This window comes from Amblyomma maculatum, chromosome 1 (assembly GCF_055883805.1).
Source record: "Amblyomma maculatum isolate TAMU_Amacu chromosome 1, ASM5588380v1, whole genome shotgun sequence".
NCBI classification, from domain to species: Eukaryota; Metazoa; Arthropoda; class Arachnida; order Ixodida; family Ixodidae; genus Amblyomma; species Amblyomma maculatum.
The window spans coordinates 417,453,955-417,469,553 of record NC_139344.1 but is presented as its reverse complement, the minus strand read 5'-3'; the positions used below and the strand labels follow the sequence as shown (position 1 = coordinate 417,469,553).

General features: G+C 45.6%; 1 protein-coding gene across 2 annotated transcripts; it reads right to left on the bottom strand.

Annotated features, from left to right (window-relative positions):
• Positions 1–1,514: 1,514 nt before the first annotated feature.
• Positions 1,515–11,405, bottom strand: LOC146209002 (putative phosphorylase b kinase regulatory subunit alpha). 2 transcript variants are annotated; one of them, XM_084596739.1, is made up of 3 exons: positions 11,044–11,405; positions 7,348–10,303; positions 1,515–3,266 (listed from the first exon to the last, which is right to left on the bottom strand). In XM_084596739.1, exons 1-3 carry the CDS (start codon positions 11,121–11,123, stop codon positions 2,703–2,705), a joined length of 3,600 nt encoding a protein of 1,199 aa, XP_084452865.1. In that variant the 5' UTR covers positions 11,124–11,405; the 3' UTR covers positions 1,515–2,702. The 2 variants fall into 2 exon arrangements, with proteins under 2 accessions (XP_084452865.1, XP_084452868.1); XM_084596742.1 differs by having other exon boundaries at positions 11,054–11,404.
• Positions 11,406–15,599: the final 4,194 nt, after the last annotated feature.

Below are 15,599 nucleotides of genomic sequence, written 5' to 3'. Positions count from 1 at the left end.
TAGGTTTGGAACGAATTAAATGTTATGAATGCATAACGACAAAGATATGAAATTTTATGCAGATACTAACATGCATCGATGAGCTTTGAGAAGCGTATTTATCATTTTAGCTTTGGCAGCCACTTTAAAAAAAAAAAAAAATTGAATAATCAACAAACCAGTCAAGTTTGTTCCTGTCAACTGCACAGTATTTCTGCACTCTACCTGCTTGCTGGGAGCTATTCAATACTACGGGGCCGAATTACGCTCCAGTCGCATCACAGAAACACACAAACCTGTCAAAAACTGATCAGTTAGTCATGCTCCTATTGGTCGATTTTGACTGGCAGACCTGTCGACCAATAAGAATTGCGGCTGATTGACAAGTTTCTGGCAGTTTTTGTGACGTGTTCGGGGCATTATTTGGCACCTGGTGTCAAATTCTAGCTTCAGAGTCTCCCTAGGTTGTCTCACAATGTTATAATCATCATCATCAGCCTGACTATACCCACTGCAGGGCGAAGGCTTGTCCCATATTTCTCCAATTAACCTGGTTCTGTGCTAGCTGCATCCACTTGACCCCTGCGAACTTCTTAACCTCATCCGCCCACCTAACTTTCTGCCGCCCCCTGCTACGCTTTCCTTCCCTTCGCACTACATGTCCTGCCCACGCCCATTTCTTCTTTTTGATTTCCACTAAAACTGATTTCCAATAGATTTCCACAACCTTATACAACCAGCAAAATACAAGTGTCCCATAGCGACACTGGATGCTAATCTTAACCCAAGGGAAATGAAGTGGTAAGTTGAACTGGTATACATCCATACAAAAACAAAACCTCGGCAATGACTCCTGCCAAGAAGTAAAAAAAATCAGGGTCTGTAGACACTGCATCATGGAGGTGGTGTAATCATGACAGGCGGTTGACTACAAACTCTACCGAAAGCAACATTATGAAGTAGAAGTTAACAATGTCCTTTTTGTTTTCATTTCATCACCACACTTGGGCAAAGTAAAGGATTGCCAGTAATGAGAACGCATGAACCACTTTAACCAAAATCAATCTTTTTACTACCGTGCAATGTATCTAATACAAGCTATGCCTGGAAAGCCATTTGCTTCCCTACAGTCGTAGAGATGCGTAAAATCTGTATTGCGTATTGCAGTATAAATAACAAAGAGCGTACCAAACCAGTGGGCAATGTTCCACAGTAGTGAGATGACTTTAGAGTAAACGCTCCATGTTCACCAGTGTAGTACAGCACTGGGATCTGCTTTTCCCCAGTTACTAGACATGGCTCCCATGTTGAACACTCTTTGCTAGTACTACTGACAGGCATTTTTTTTCCTGGACTGGTAGATGATGGAATGCTTTGAACCGCAACGACACAGTGCAATTAAAGAAAAACATTCTGCAATGCATAAGACTAGCCAAACATACTGTCTGCAGTCAGAGGAAGCCTTAAGATGGAGGGTGGGACGAACACACTTGGTCTCAAGTACAAAATTTTGCACAAAAGCTGCACGTACATGATTATTTTTTGACAAAAAATGTTCAAGAATGACCCATAACTCCTCCCCTGGCTGTAGCTTTAGGAACTGGTGATGGCAGACCCATCATTTTAAGAGTATTCCTTTTTTTTTTTTCTAGTGGTATATATCGTGATGAATACTTTGGCCTGCAACAAACAAAACAATTCACTGTGTCCCGATGCTTACAAGAGCACGCTGCGTAAAGCAAGAAAAAATTACAGCCACAGTCGATGTCTGGATTCATTTACGGTCGCTTTGCTAAAAGAGCACTTGGTAAGAAATGAAACTGCCCAGTACTGGAGGGCCGAGCTTCACACAGTCACACACCAACATATAAAAAACAAAATGATCTCCTCAGATGCTCAAATGCCTTTCTAATGCGCGAAATTTATAGCATAAAGCTCAATTAATTGTGACCTTGTCATAAATCCGTGTAGGAACAAGCTGCCATCTTAAACTCGTTTCAACTTTAGTTAAAGGAAGACGAATGTCACAGGGAGCACGTACAAGCTTTACTCTCATTTGTTGGCTGTACGGCTCAACATTGGGCACTGCTAGGGCACAGCAATGCAAAAATTAGTTCACTGTAATTTATATCACCTATAATAAATTAAAGTATGTGTCTGTGATCTAGTATGAGTTTACTTTGGTGGCAATTTTTCCCTCATCTACTGTCGAAATGATATCCACTCTTTACACTTCACTTTGGTACAGGACGGCATTCTCAAACTAAATCTCTTTATAAGCGCTGTCTCAACTACTTAAATGATTGCCAGCGACTGCACGGTAAAAAAGTGTGCTCAGCACACAGGTATATGATATATAAGCCCAATCACTGATTAGGCAAGCTTACTATTACGCATTCTATTCATACATCTGGTCATGAAGTACAATAGAGCACATCAAAAATGCACTCAATACGCTCGCCAGTACATCCTTTCTCAGTGCTGTTGCACAGTAAATAAAAGCAAAAAAAAGGCACTCTTTACCAAGCGATTACTTTCGCAGGAATGTACAGCCTTCAACAAAATGCCCTGTGAGCAGGACATAAACAGTGTAACAAAGCATCACAGATGCTGCAAAATATCAGAAGGGCCTACTAACAGAAAAGGCTAAACTATTCGTAACTATAATGATACTGTGAGCATCTGCCTGTAAAACACGTTCCAAACAATCGCCAGGCAGGATATCATGAAAGCGGGCACTCCAGAACCGATTGCGGAAGGTCATGAAGCGTGTAGGCAACCGAGCGAACCAGGTACGTCATGGTACCAAAGCAACCACTGGGGGCGCTGTCAAGGAAATGCTGGCAGAAACCCGCCATTCGAGCGCACGGAACGACGGGTGCATTTGCCAGGCAACAGAGCATCGAGTTTCCTCTGCACAAGCGCTGGTCCTCGAGGAAGAGGGCGTGCGCCCTCTGGACGATGGTCTCGACGTCGATGGGCATGCTGAAGTGTGCCACAGCTTCGTTTTCGACAACCAGGCTCAGAACCATGAGGGCCTCCACAACCAGCTGCCGGTGTTCGGGTTCGGGAACCTTGTTAAGTATCTCCTCGACACGAAGTGCAAATTTGAGTTCTCCCGGCGTCATCTCCTTGGTGAGCGTATGCTGGAGACAATGGCCACCCACCCAGACTCCCGGGCAGCGCTCCAGGACACGCCAGACACAGGAGTAGAAACCAACCGGAACCCGGTTCAAGGCACCGTCGAGGCGCCGTCGGCGTAGCCACTGACCTTGGCGGTCAGATATCTGTAAATGGCAACAGAAATATGCATGAATCTGAAACCGCTGTGATCCAGAGCGTTACTAAGATGTGAGCCGAATGAAGGGTGCAGTTTTCTTTCCTAACACGCAGTGTTTATTTAGCCTGATCATCCTGTTACACGGGCACTTGTAAGCAGAGCTCTTCAATATTACAAGCTGCAAAACGTCCTATAGGGCCCATGCATAAAAAAACGGCGATTTTGATTGGTAATAAATCGGGTGCTTACGTATAGTGGCGGCACCCGCAGCCTTTAAAGGAAATTGCATATAAATTGCAAACTCAGATTTTTTATAAATGCACAACAACCATGAAAATAAAATATGTTCAAGAGTTGCAGGAGCGAGAATTCTTAGAAATAAAAGCCGTAGAGGTAATTAAGATGAAAAAAAGAAAAAGGTGATTTCCAGAAGGCAATAATGGCAACAACAGAAAGCTTCTGCTGACTGCTTCCAGATGGTGCGACAATTCTTAAGCATCCGAAAAATGTGCATGGAAACCGGTCACTTTTCGAAGTGGAGTTTTCCAGCTGGTATGATCTAAAAGCTCTGCTTGTAAGGCCTTGGGATTTAAGGTTGCCTGATCAAAAGGCGGTTGAGGCACAGCTACGCAGCAAAGACTCAAGGCCGTTGCGAAAAAGGTCCATAGCGAGAAAGGCGGTTGTCGACTACCTTCAAGTTGCATAAAAGAGCAGCCCAAGTACGAACGCCAGCAATCGAGATCAAAAAACAAAAATGTTATTGCAAATATAATTTTGAATATTACATTTAATCTTAGCTGATCCCACAGAGGGATTAATTTTGCATCGCAATGAACTTTACAAATCTGGAGTGTTCAGAGAAGACTTCAGATGTTTTTAGAAGCTGCGTTGATATGCACATGCTATGCTCCTTGTGCTGTGCTTGCTTTCTTGCCTTTTTGTTGTGCTCGCATTTTTTGTTCAGCAGTGTTTGCTCACTAATTTACTATTTATTTCATAGTGCCACGCTCTAGTTCAACTAGATGAAGACGGACCGATTTTTCGCTGGATCAGCGATTACCTTTCAGATCGTTACCGGTTTGTCATCTTTATGACTGCACTTCAGACACGGTTCCCTTTCTTTTTTGTGTCTCCCAGGGTTCAATGCTTGCTCTACTTTTATTTATACTCTACATTGACGACATTACAGAGGACATAGACGTTAATGTTTGCCTATTCACAGCTGACTGTGTAATTTATAGTAAAGTTAACAACTACGGAGACCAATTAAATCTGAACAAAGTCCTAAATCGCATTACGCAATGGTGCCTCAAATGGCAAATGGTTATTAATACAGAAAAAAACAGTCTCCATGACAGTTACTAAAAAGACACCTTTAAATTTTGAATATCGCCTCGACACTGCCCTACTACGCAGAGTTCAAGAATATCAATATTTAGACATATATCAGTCACGGCTGATCTTAGCTGGTCAGTTCATGTTTGTAATGTTGCTAAAAAGCTACAAATAAATCATTCTTCCTGAAACGTGCACTGAGCAACTGGGCAAGAACAAGGCTGTTCGATTAATATTCAACAGTTACTGTTGCACTGACTCTCCTATCAAATTACTATGTCGCGCGTGCCTCCCACATTGCTTATAGAGCGATGTTTCATCGCCTTAAGTTCCTATTTTTATCACTCCATAATAAATTCAAGATGGATCCTTCAGCCTTCATCAATGTCAACCATTCAAGATCCACTCGTCATAACACGCACTCACACTGCAGAACATTTAATTCTCAGTGCGTGAGTGGAACAGGCTTAACCCTGATATAACGTAACAGAAATCACCTGAAAAGTTTTTTTTTTTTTTTTTTGAAGAAGAAGTTTGTTTATTCATGAAACAGGTATTACATAAATAATACAGAAGGAGGTCCCAGAGCTCAAGGCTGTATCGGGACCTCCTATGGATGGATGTATAAACATATGAAAAAAATATTATTGGTACAGCAAAAGCAGTCAAAAGAGGCAAATCCGGCGAACACAATATGGTAAAAACAAAAGAATATGAATTCAATACAAGCTCGAAAATTTCATGCGCGGCCGGTATTGTTAAAATTAAGTATACGAAGTGATACATATTCATACAAAGATACATATACAAAGTGATACGTCTTCCCTACGGGCATATGAAAACACTCATGAATTGAATGTGAACAAAGCGGTAAGTATATAAAGAAAAAACTTGTTTGAATGTGACACTATTGTGATAATACAGATAACAGTTGTTGTTTAAAACTGGACAGAGATGGGGATTGCTTGACATGAGAAGGGAGGTTATTCCAAATTTGTAAAGAAGCAAAAAGAGCCGTGTGCTTGCCGTAGTTTGTTCGAACAGTTGGTAATAGAAAATTGTTGTCCTTAGCAAATCTTGTTTGATTGTTATTGGTGAGGGCCTCCCTGTTGATTACAATTGAGGGTATGGTGTTGTGCACAGCTTTATAAAGTAGGATTGCGAGACTAGAGGTAATCAGTGAAGCGATCGGTAAAATGCTGTGCTCGTGAAGAAGTGATAGCGCTTCGCTGCGGTATGAACTGTAGGTTATTATACGTATGGCCTGATTTTGAAGGTGTTGCAGTTGATATAAATGTGATGGGTAAGTGTTTCCCCATGAAGTGATGCAGTAATTAAAATGACTATGAATGAATGCGTAGTAAAGAGCTATTAAAGTGTCACGATTGAAAAAGGGACGCGCTTTTAGTAGTGCTCTGATGCCAAAACCACATTTTTGTTTCAGGTTAGAAATGTGCTTATTGTATTTAAGGTTAGCATCCAGAGTAACGCCAAGAAATGTGCAATGTTCTGAAAGTTCAATGCAATGGGAATTAAAAGTAAGTGGTGGGATGTGTACGGGAGCCTTGCGATTGGAGCTGAATACCATGAATGTTGTCTTAGAAGGGTTGATCTGCAAGCAGTTACGATGACACCAGTTTAAAATATTATTGAGATCAGTAGTCAGCACAGATGTTAATGAGTGGATTGATTTATCAGTAGCTAATATAGTAGTGTCATCGGCATAAAGAAACGGTTCTGATTTAGCAAGACAACTAGGTAGATCATTAATATATATTAAAAACAGCAGAGGGCCGAGAATAGAACCTTGAGGCACACCTGTATTAATTGTATTTAAGTTAGAGAGCACATTAGAAATCGACACGGCTTGTTTTCTGTCTAGTAAGTAACTTTTGATGAGATTGAGAGGCGGCCCTACTACCCCTACAGCTTCTAGTTTACTTAGTAATATAGAGTGGATGATAGAATCGAAAGCCATGGTCAGGTCAATAAATACTGCCCCGGCAAAGCATCCCTTATCAATGGCAAATTTAATTTTGTCAGTGAAGGCAACCAATGCTAAGTTAGTTGAATATCCCGAGCGGAACCCAAATTGATGAGGTGAAAGTATGTTGAACTTAGAGAAGTAACTAGTCAGGCGCTGTGCTATGCACCTTTCTATTACCTTGCTAAAAAATGGTAAAATGGCAATGGGGCGGTAATTCGAGATACAGTTTGCAAAGCTTCTAGAATAATTGCTATTCCCATCAAATTTACAGTAAGTCTATGTTTCCATACGTATCTCTTAGTGCACTTATTTATTGTGCAGTGTTGCTGACTCTACTAGTGTGTAGCCATCTTCTTATGCACCTAAGCTGGAACTTGAAGTTTTGCATTTTTTTCCTTGTATCTACATTTGGGCTCAAATTGTAGAAATTCGATGCATCGGTCCTGCTGTCTTGTGTCCTCTGGAATATTTGTTGCTTATATTGCATGCCATTCCTTTTTGTGCCCACCTCTGTTATAATCTCTCTAGGGATTGATAGTATTTCAAAATAATTAAATATATAAATAAAACTGTTTTATATATTTAAAGTGATTTACTCCTCTAGTGCAATAAATGCCCTTTGTAGTAAAGACCTTGGAGGAGTGCCGTGAGGCAGGGGTATCAGAAGTTTTGACTTTGAAGGGGCATAGCACGACTAAAAATTTAGCATGCTGGCTACCATAAGGAATCTACACACATTATGAATTACCATCAACACTATGATTACCTGTAAGTCATCCTGGCCATCACCATGCACAAAGGTGTCGACAATGCTGCGCTTAGCAGCAAAGCTCCCTGGACTGGTTGCCGAGATGCTCTTGACAGCTGCCAGCTCCCGTCCACTGAGTATGTTTAGCAGCAGCGACTTCATCTCAAACGGGCTCAGGTTGAGGAGCAGGTCAGCCGTGTCCTGCACCGATGACTTTGCGGCGCGTGCCAGCTCTGCTGCCATAACCTGGATGATGAGGCCGACCCTCAGCCGCAGCATCTCGTGGAATAGATGCGGATCCGTCCTTATGTACATGGCCAGGTAGGCCAGAAGCTCTTGGGTAAGCATGGCTGTGCTCTGGTCACCCTTGTACGCCCGTGCAATGATCACCCTCAGCTCCTTAGTCGATAGCGGCCGCGTGATTACCTCTTCATTGTGCGGTGGCATGCCCACCGTCACCTGCTTTTGGCGTACGAGCAAATCCGTCACAGACTTGGCTAGGTCTTCGACCCGCTTGCCTAGGCAACTGGCAAAATGCCTTACCAAGCCCCACTTGTGCTCGCGGCATGTGCGTTCATAGAAGTCCTGAAAGAGGTCTTTTACGGTGACCACTGAGTGTGGCTGGCCAAGCCCTGTGTCCCAGTTGAGGCCCTTGTGAATGGATAGGTAATGCAGAATGTCTCCCTGCTCCTCAAGGGAGTCAGTCTCGCGCAGAGTGGTCAGCAGTTCCCATTCAGCCACATGATCAAGGTGCAGTTCTGACATTGCTCGGAGGGGAACATCTTCTTCGAGAGACGCGCGACGAGACGCAGTAGCTGGATACGACGTAAGTGCGTTGAACTCGGCGTCAAAGGCGTCTTTTCCAGTAATGGAACGCGACCGCTTCACAAGACCTGCGACTCCCGACTTTCGAGAACGGGCGCCTGGGATACCCATTCTCAGAGGGTTGCGCATTATGGCCCCAGGGCGATTGAGCCAAGTGCGCCTCATCTCTCGGTCCAGATAATCCCGTACCTGCGTTGGAAGGCTTTCTGGGTCCCCGTCCTCATAGTTCCTGAGAAAGTCCAGACTAGCCATGCAAGAAGTGCTGATAAAATCACTCAGTTTGCCCAAACACACCCGTGTTCCGTTGAGGTATCCACTAGACAGCTTTTTTATAGTTTGGCGCAAGCTGAGTGGAACTTTATCATTTACCAACTGTCTCTGCTGAAGAGTCACGACCATTATTGGTCGCCCCAAAATGTTCCAGTGTGAGCGAAGGACAGAAATGTTGGAACACAGGGTGTTTGCAAAAAGGTCGACATCATTTACCAAGTGAAATTCCTCACTGTCTAAATTTTGTGGTGAAAACACAAAGAGCCTGTCCTGAAGGAGATACAGTTTGCTTGTTGCCAGCAAGCCAACATCTTTGGATGGACGGCCCTTGAGACCCAACTTGCGGTTTTGTCCCAAGTGGGAGTACAGCTCTCCTAATACGCGGGCAGGTTGTACTTCAAATGGGCAGACCTCACTGACTGTTTCGATGTCAGGGTAAACAGGCAATAGCTTCTCCTGTAGATATGAATCTTCTGCCAGCAGAACAACCTGAACTACTACGTCAGGCCGCTTCAGGGAGCACAGACGACGGTTCAGAGGGTCCAATTCACCAGGTGCGAGAAACCCCTCTTGCAAAAGGCGGCCAAGTATGAACAGAGACTGGGCCCACATGAAAGGGACCTGTCCAACTGGCACCCTGACCTGGCTGTGAGGAGTCTGATATTCAAGATGCACTTTGTCTGCTGGCACGCCATACATCTCAGGCACGAGCCTGAGGCCTTCATCTGTCTTTATCATCACACGCTCTAGCCTTTCAGAATATTCATCAGCCATATTTGTATCGCCACGAAACAAGGCATCAATAATCATGTAACAGAAAAAGAGCGGCCACTCGCACTCAATGTTTTCAAAAATTTGCAGCTCCCAAGGCTCGTAGTGCAGCCTTCGGGAATCCTCCTTGGCAGTCTTGTAACCATCTCGTAGGAAACGCTTACAGCCATAGTGACCCTGCAGTTTTTCAATGACAGTCGCACGTGTTGTTTCTATCAGCTCGGGGTCTGTAACTGAGAAGGCAGGGAATCCGATTACCGACAGAAGTGCTGCACCAACTTCCTTAGAGTTTGACTCCCGCGGCAACATCGAATTGAGCACAGCATCACATTTTTGGGCTTCATCCGGAAGCACGTGAATGACGGACGGCGGCCCACCTCTGCCCCCAAAGAGGTCCAATTCATTCAAGGCTTCGAGAGCGGCCTTGGCGGCACCAACTGAGCTAGCGTTCAGCTCAGGGAGTCCGTGGTTAGTCTTGTCACCTCGTTCCCATATTCCATAGTCTGGAATGCAGTAGGCATTCTCAATGTAGAACACAAGGTTCTGCACAAATGCCACTTCGTCGAGGCTAAACACGATCTGAAGGCCTGATGCAGTCATCTGTGCGAGCACCAGCAGGTAGAGTGAGGTGGCGTCCAGCTGAAGATGTCCCCACTCACCATCGCTAACGCAGGTGCCTCCCGTCACGGAGCTGTACTTGGCGTGGAGGCAATCAGCAGGACTCTGACTCTCCTTGAAGCGCTCAAGCTTCTCTTTCTGCTTCATCATGGCCATGAGCAGACCGCGCATCAGCTTGACGCAGCTCTGCTCGAGCTCATAGGTTTTGGCGCGGTCTTCGTCAAGCTCTGCATTCTTCTTGTAGGCCATTGAGAGACCCCAGACGGACAGCACGCAGTAGACATTGTCGCGCACCCACGCATGGTTGTCATACTTCTGCGAAGGAATCAGCCCTGTCACAGGATCCTGGAAGTTCAGGATGGTGCGGTAGAGCAGGCGCTGGTAGTAGTCCAGCCGCACACCAGAGTTGCTTCTGCTCCTCATTGTACCTAGTTCACTCGCAGATCTCTGGAGCGCAATGTTTCTTAGTGACCAGGTGGCATAAACGGGGCTGAAAAAAAAAAAAAAAAAAAAAAGTCATGTTATGCTCACAAAAGAAAAAAAAAAAACTGCACACCAAACGCTCACGTGCACACGTTTTCAATATGAGCAGGCGCAAACTTTTTTTGCGCCTGCGGTGAAGGAGCTTCTGTATAAATTGCAATCAGCCGGGTCTTAATTCGCCAACATGCCATGCCAACTACTGCGCAGTGGATAGTGACATTTGGCAGCGTAATAGTGCACAGTTTACCAGTTAACCACAAAGTAATATAAATGAACAAGGCTTCTGCTTCGAAGCGACGCCGTGTTTATCTTCGAAGCCACGGCTTGCGCCGGAAATTCACTGATGGAGTGATGCTTTCCAAGTGAATTTCTACTTAACAGCCTTATCGAAGACGTTACAGCCCTCACCGGCATATATTATAGCGCTTACCAGCTTCGTGCTTCATATAGAAAATGAATCCAGACGCAGGAAGCAAATCTCTACGCAAACACTGCGTCACGCTATCTGTGGAAATTACCACATCGCTTGCTTAATCGCTAGAGGCTGATGCGTAGACTTACTTGACAGCTTTTGTTGTCATGCCGAGTAATATAGATCTCAAAGAAATAGCTCAGTGACAGTGTAGCGTAGCTATAAGCGTAGCCAAAACGTTACAATTTTGCATGCAATCTTTTCATATGTGGTTAGCAACGAAAGCTTGAGTGGAGCGGGGCTCCGAGAGCATGTCAGTCCCTTGCTAGCGTTACCTAGGCTCACCATTGGTTACTTGTAACGACGTGCCAGGTCCGGCAAAGGGTATGAACCGCAGCACACGAAGATGCCGCATGGAATGGCACACGGGCAAGATAAAAACGGCTCGAACTCCATCGTTACATCTGGCGTCAAGACGACCGCAAGCGCAAAAGTCCCCGTGAACGGCCGCCGCACGGACGGACAGACGATTATTGCTGCCTGACAAGCCTGGCTTGACCTGGATCGGCTCAAAATACAACTGAACGGGTTCTGCGGCGGCTAGTTGCTACGAACTAACCGGCACTACAGAGTAAGAATACTGAAACCTCATATAAGGGACTCATAGGGTCATCAAAACTACAGTGTACGTGGAATACTACCGACCAAGAATCTTGTTCGATCTTTCTTTTGCCGCCGCTCTGATTGGCTAAGTTCGCGAGGCGAAAAAAATGTCGTTTAACGCGGTTAATTCAAAAGCGCTCCGCTATAGCGAAAATTTGACGTCGGCCGATTTGGATCGAAATCGATGACCAACCTAATTCGACTAGACATGATGGTGAGTTCGAAATTTGACCCAACCACCCTCAAAATGTGACCTCGGTCTATTTGGATCAAAATCAATGTCCAACATAATTCTACAACGGTGAATATGACGGTGACCCCAAAATTTGGCATGGACCACCACAGAATTTGGCTCACCGAATCCTGAAATTTGACCAATTTGACCTCGGTCGATTCGGACCTACACGATGGCGACCTTCACACTCGGCCATGGCCATTTCTAAAATTCGGCTCGTGCCATTGCCAAAAAAATATGTACCAACATGCCTAACTCGCCGTATTAACCATATGTTTCCGATAAGCACGGGTCGTCTTCAGTGAAAAATCGGAGGATGGTGTCGATAGTGTCGAGCGGAGCGGGCGTACAGTAGGAAAAACGGACTGTAGCTTGTGGTCTCATGCCTGGAAGGCTTATGTGACGAACGAAATTACACAGTCCCGGTTTTTATGTCCGAAGCGACGTAAATTGCAAGAATGTTGGTGAGCGTTCTGTCGATGCGTTCTACTGAACCATTTATTTTAGGGTATTAAGGGTACGAATGTCTGAAATGAGATGCACATAAACGGAGAAGTTCTTCAATTACATCGGCAGCAAACTGGCGGCCATAGAGGACCATGTTGCAAAACTACGGAATGCAGCATGAGAAAATGGCAGTTGTTTAGCTCTGGTTAAACCTGGTAAGAATTGTGCAAGCAATACTGCAATGGTTGCGCTTAAGGTTCGGCACGTAGTGTATGTGTTAGGTCATTCTTATGCCATAGGCGATCACACACTGAACACACGCTTCCGAATGGATTATTAGTGAAACGGCGGTGAAACTCCCGCGTCGCGGAATCACATTCAGCAACCCATCGAGCGTAGTCCAAACGTCTTTGCTTTTCTACGTCCCGAGTCTGGACGATCAGGCCAGCAGGAGCCAAAGATTTACACATTTTCTTCAAACGTGCGGCTCTCATCTCCTCGGTTTCTTCTGCACGTTGTCTTTTACGCTCTTCACACCGTTTTGCCTGTCTGGCAGCATCGCGATCTAGTTCTTTCTCAAGCCTTTTCTCTCGTTCTTCAGCAGTCTCCTGGGCACGTCGTTGTCACCTGGTTGAATTGCACCGTTTTTGGCTACTCTGTGATTCTTCTCGTCCTGTTGTTGATGCCAAGTCATCACTGTCCAAGGCATTCTGAAGTCTCCGTGCAGGATCATCACCAGACGTACAAGTGTCTAGAGGTGCACGACGCGCTCGTCTAGCAGCGCGTCTTGCGCTCGCCGTTTCGCTAGCCCTTATTCACGTTCTTCAGCAGTCTCTGGATTCCGTTGCCGTTTTCTGGCTTCGGCGCATCGCCGATGCTTCTTCTTGTAAGACCGCATAGCAACCCGACGCGAACTCCTATTTCTCTCCTTCCACTTTCACTCCTGTTAGCGATCGTCTTTTTATTACTGCGCAATTCCTTACCCTGGGCGGCGGCTGTCCGCCCCTTGGACCCTGTGTGGTGCGCGGTGCGTTGTTGTTGTTGTTCTCCTCTAATTTGATGGCGCATACTTACACAGGGGGATCGGCCGCGAATTCCCGACCACCGCTCTGACGCACGTGCCTGCATTTCGACGCGCGCATGCAACATCGGACCTTGCTCGCATCGCATGCGGTGAGAGAGTGCGATCCAAGGAACGTCAGAAGTGCGAAGTACGGGAGTAAGCGGTGCGTCAGCACGGATAGCGGACGTTTCTTTCACATCTTTTTTTTTTCGTTCTAATGCAAACATTCCCCCCTTCCTCCCTTCCCTTACGGCGCGGTTCAGGTGTCGACGCAGCTGCGGCTCGAAGTCAAGCGTGGCGTCCGCCGGGGATACGTGACGGCTCGAAACCTGGCGCAGTATTGCTTACGCAATAAAAGCCAGGGCTTTTGCGCTATTGCTTTCACATAGGTAACCTCAACAATATTTGCTCCATGCTAAAGAATATATATGTTCTGTAGCGAGGCCACGCACCGAAATGCTGTTAGCTGCAGCAAGGAGCCAAAATAATAGATAGATGGGGACTTCCCGATCTGAAACAGAAACAACCACCTGTCCATGCCATGCACGTGGTTGTATGAGAATGTTGGGTTTGGTTTTGGGGTTTAACGTACCAAAGCGACTCAGGCTATGATAGACGCACACATGAGAATATGGAGCGACCAGTGCTATAAAGACAGAAGTTAAAGAGCACTGCAGAATCCGCATTGGAGTAATGCGAAAGCGCGGATGCTGCTGTTGGTTGCTTCTAGTTGCTTAATTCACTTCTTATTGTTGCCATTTTAGTCTTTGGTACCTTTAAATTGCGCGCCAATTCCTTAATGATGATAGTAATAATAATTGGTTATTATTATTATTAAGGGATTGGCGCGCAATTTGAAGGTACCAAAGACTAAATCCCTTCCTATGCCCTTTTTCGGCTCTACTTTAGGCTGCGTGAGGTCACATATCCTCTACCTCACATTAATTCACTTCTTGTTTTCACCTGAGCCAAACAAGAAGTGAATTAATGTGTGATAGAGGATGTGACGTTACGCAACCGGAAGTAGAGCCGAAAAAAGGGCATAGGCATGGCGCTCAATTTGAAAGTACCAAAGACTAAAATGGGCAAACAGGAACCAAGTGGCTAAAAAGGTGCGAATCCCTTAAAGGTCGCCTAGACATCAAGACTACGTGGAACCTTCTCCGATTTCTAATTGATCCACCGAAATCGAAGAGTGAACAACATAGAAATTTGCATCGGGCCTTGCACGGCTTTCAAAGCACGGATAATGAACTCGTGGATGAGCTCACGCGTCGCTATATCTGCACATCGAGGGACGCAGAACTCTCAAATTCAGAATATCGGGGGGAACCGAACGAAGACCTAGATAAAGACTTCAATTTAGAAGAAATCATAGCAGCACTAGCAGATATACGCCGAGGTACAGCCCCGGTACAAGACAAAGTTATGGTCGGACTCCTAACCAACCTTGGCACGGAGGCACTGCAGCAACTTACGAATTACGTAAACTAATGCTGGCGCACCGGCACCATGCCACAGGCATGGAAAACAGCCAGTGCACACTTTATCCCCAAATCCGGCAAGAAAATCAGCATTGAAAACCTACGTTCCATACGCACGTCGTGCGCAGGCAAACTCAAGAAAAAGGCAGTCCACGCGCGTCTCTCCAACCATCTAGAGAACAACGAGGTACTGCCACACACGATGTTTGGATTCAGAGCACATCTGTCCTCCATTTGATGTGCTTCTGCAAGTCATACGTGGTCATTGATCCAGTACGCAGAAACAGTAATCGAGCACTTCTATCCGTCGACCTCAAATGAGCTTTTGACAACGTCAAGCACCCCACAATTCTCAACAACCTCCAGAGCACGAGGTGTGGCCAGCGAGTCAACTCGTACATTTACGATTTTATCAGCATCGGCACAAAAGGAATCACGCACGTTAAGATGAGCACGAGAGGAACTCCGCAGTGGACAGTATTATCCCTGCTTCTGTTTCAGCATTGCTCCCAAAATCTCCCACCACTTCTAAACGCGCGTAAGATACAGGGCATACGCCATGCCCTGTACGCTGACGCTATATAATCGGGAAAACCACGGGAAGTATGGCAATGATTGAAGAACAGCTACAAACAGCAACAACAGTTCAGAATTATGCTCTAGCATGTGGACTAACCTGGACTCCCGAAAAATGCGAACTCCTAGTCTTCCGTCAGAACAAAAATCAGGCCACCATCGGCATCCACGTTGACAAATTACCCATCAAGGAAGTCCAGACCTTAAGATGCGGAGTCTGTACATAAATAACAAGGGAAACAATTTCCTCACGATCCAGAAACTCTGCCTCGTGAGCCAGCAAGTCGCCAGGATTATAGCAAGGATAACGACACGGAAATCAGAGATGCGAGAGCAAGATACTCTCCGACTGGTGCAGGCTGCTTTCGTCGTAAGCCGCATCGTCTACGCAGCACCCTACCTCCGCCTCAAGATGCTTGAAAT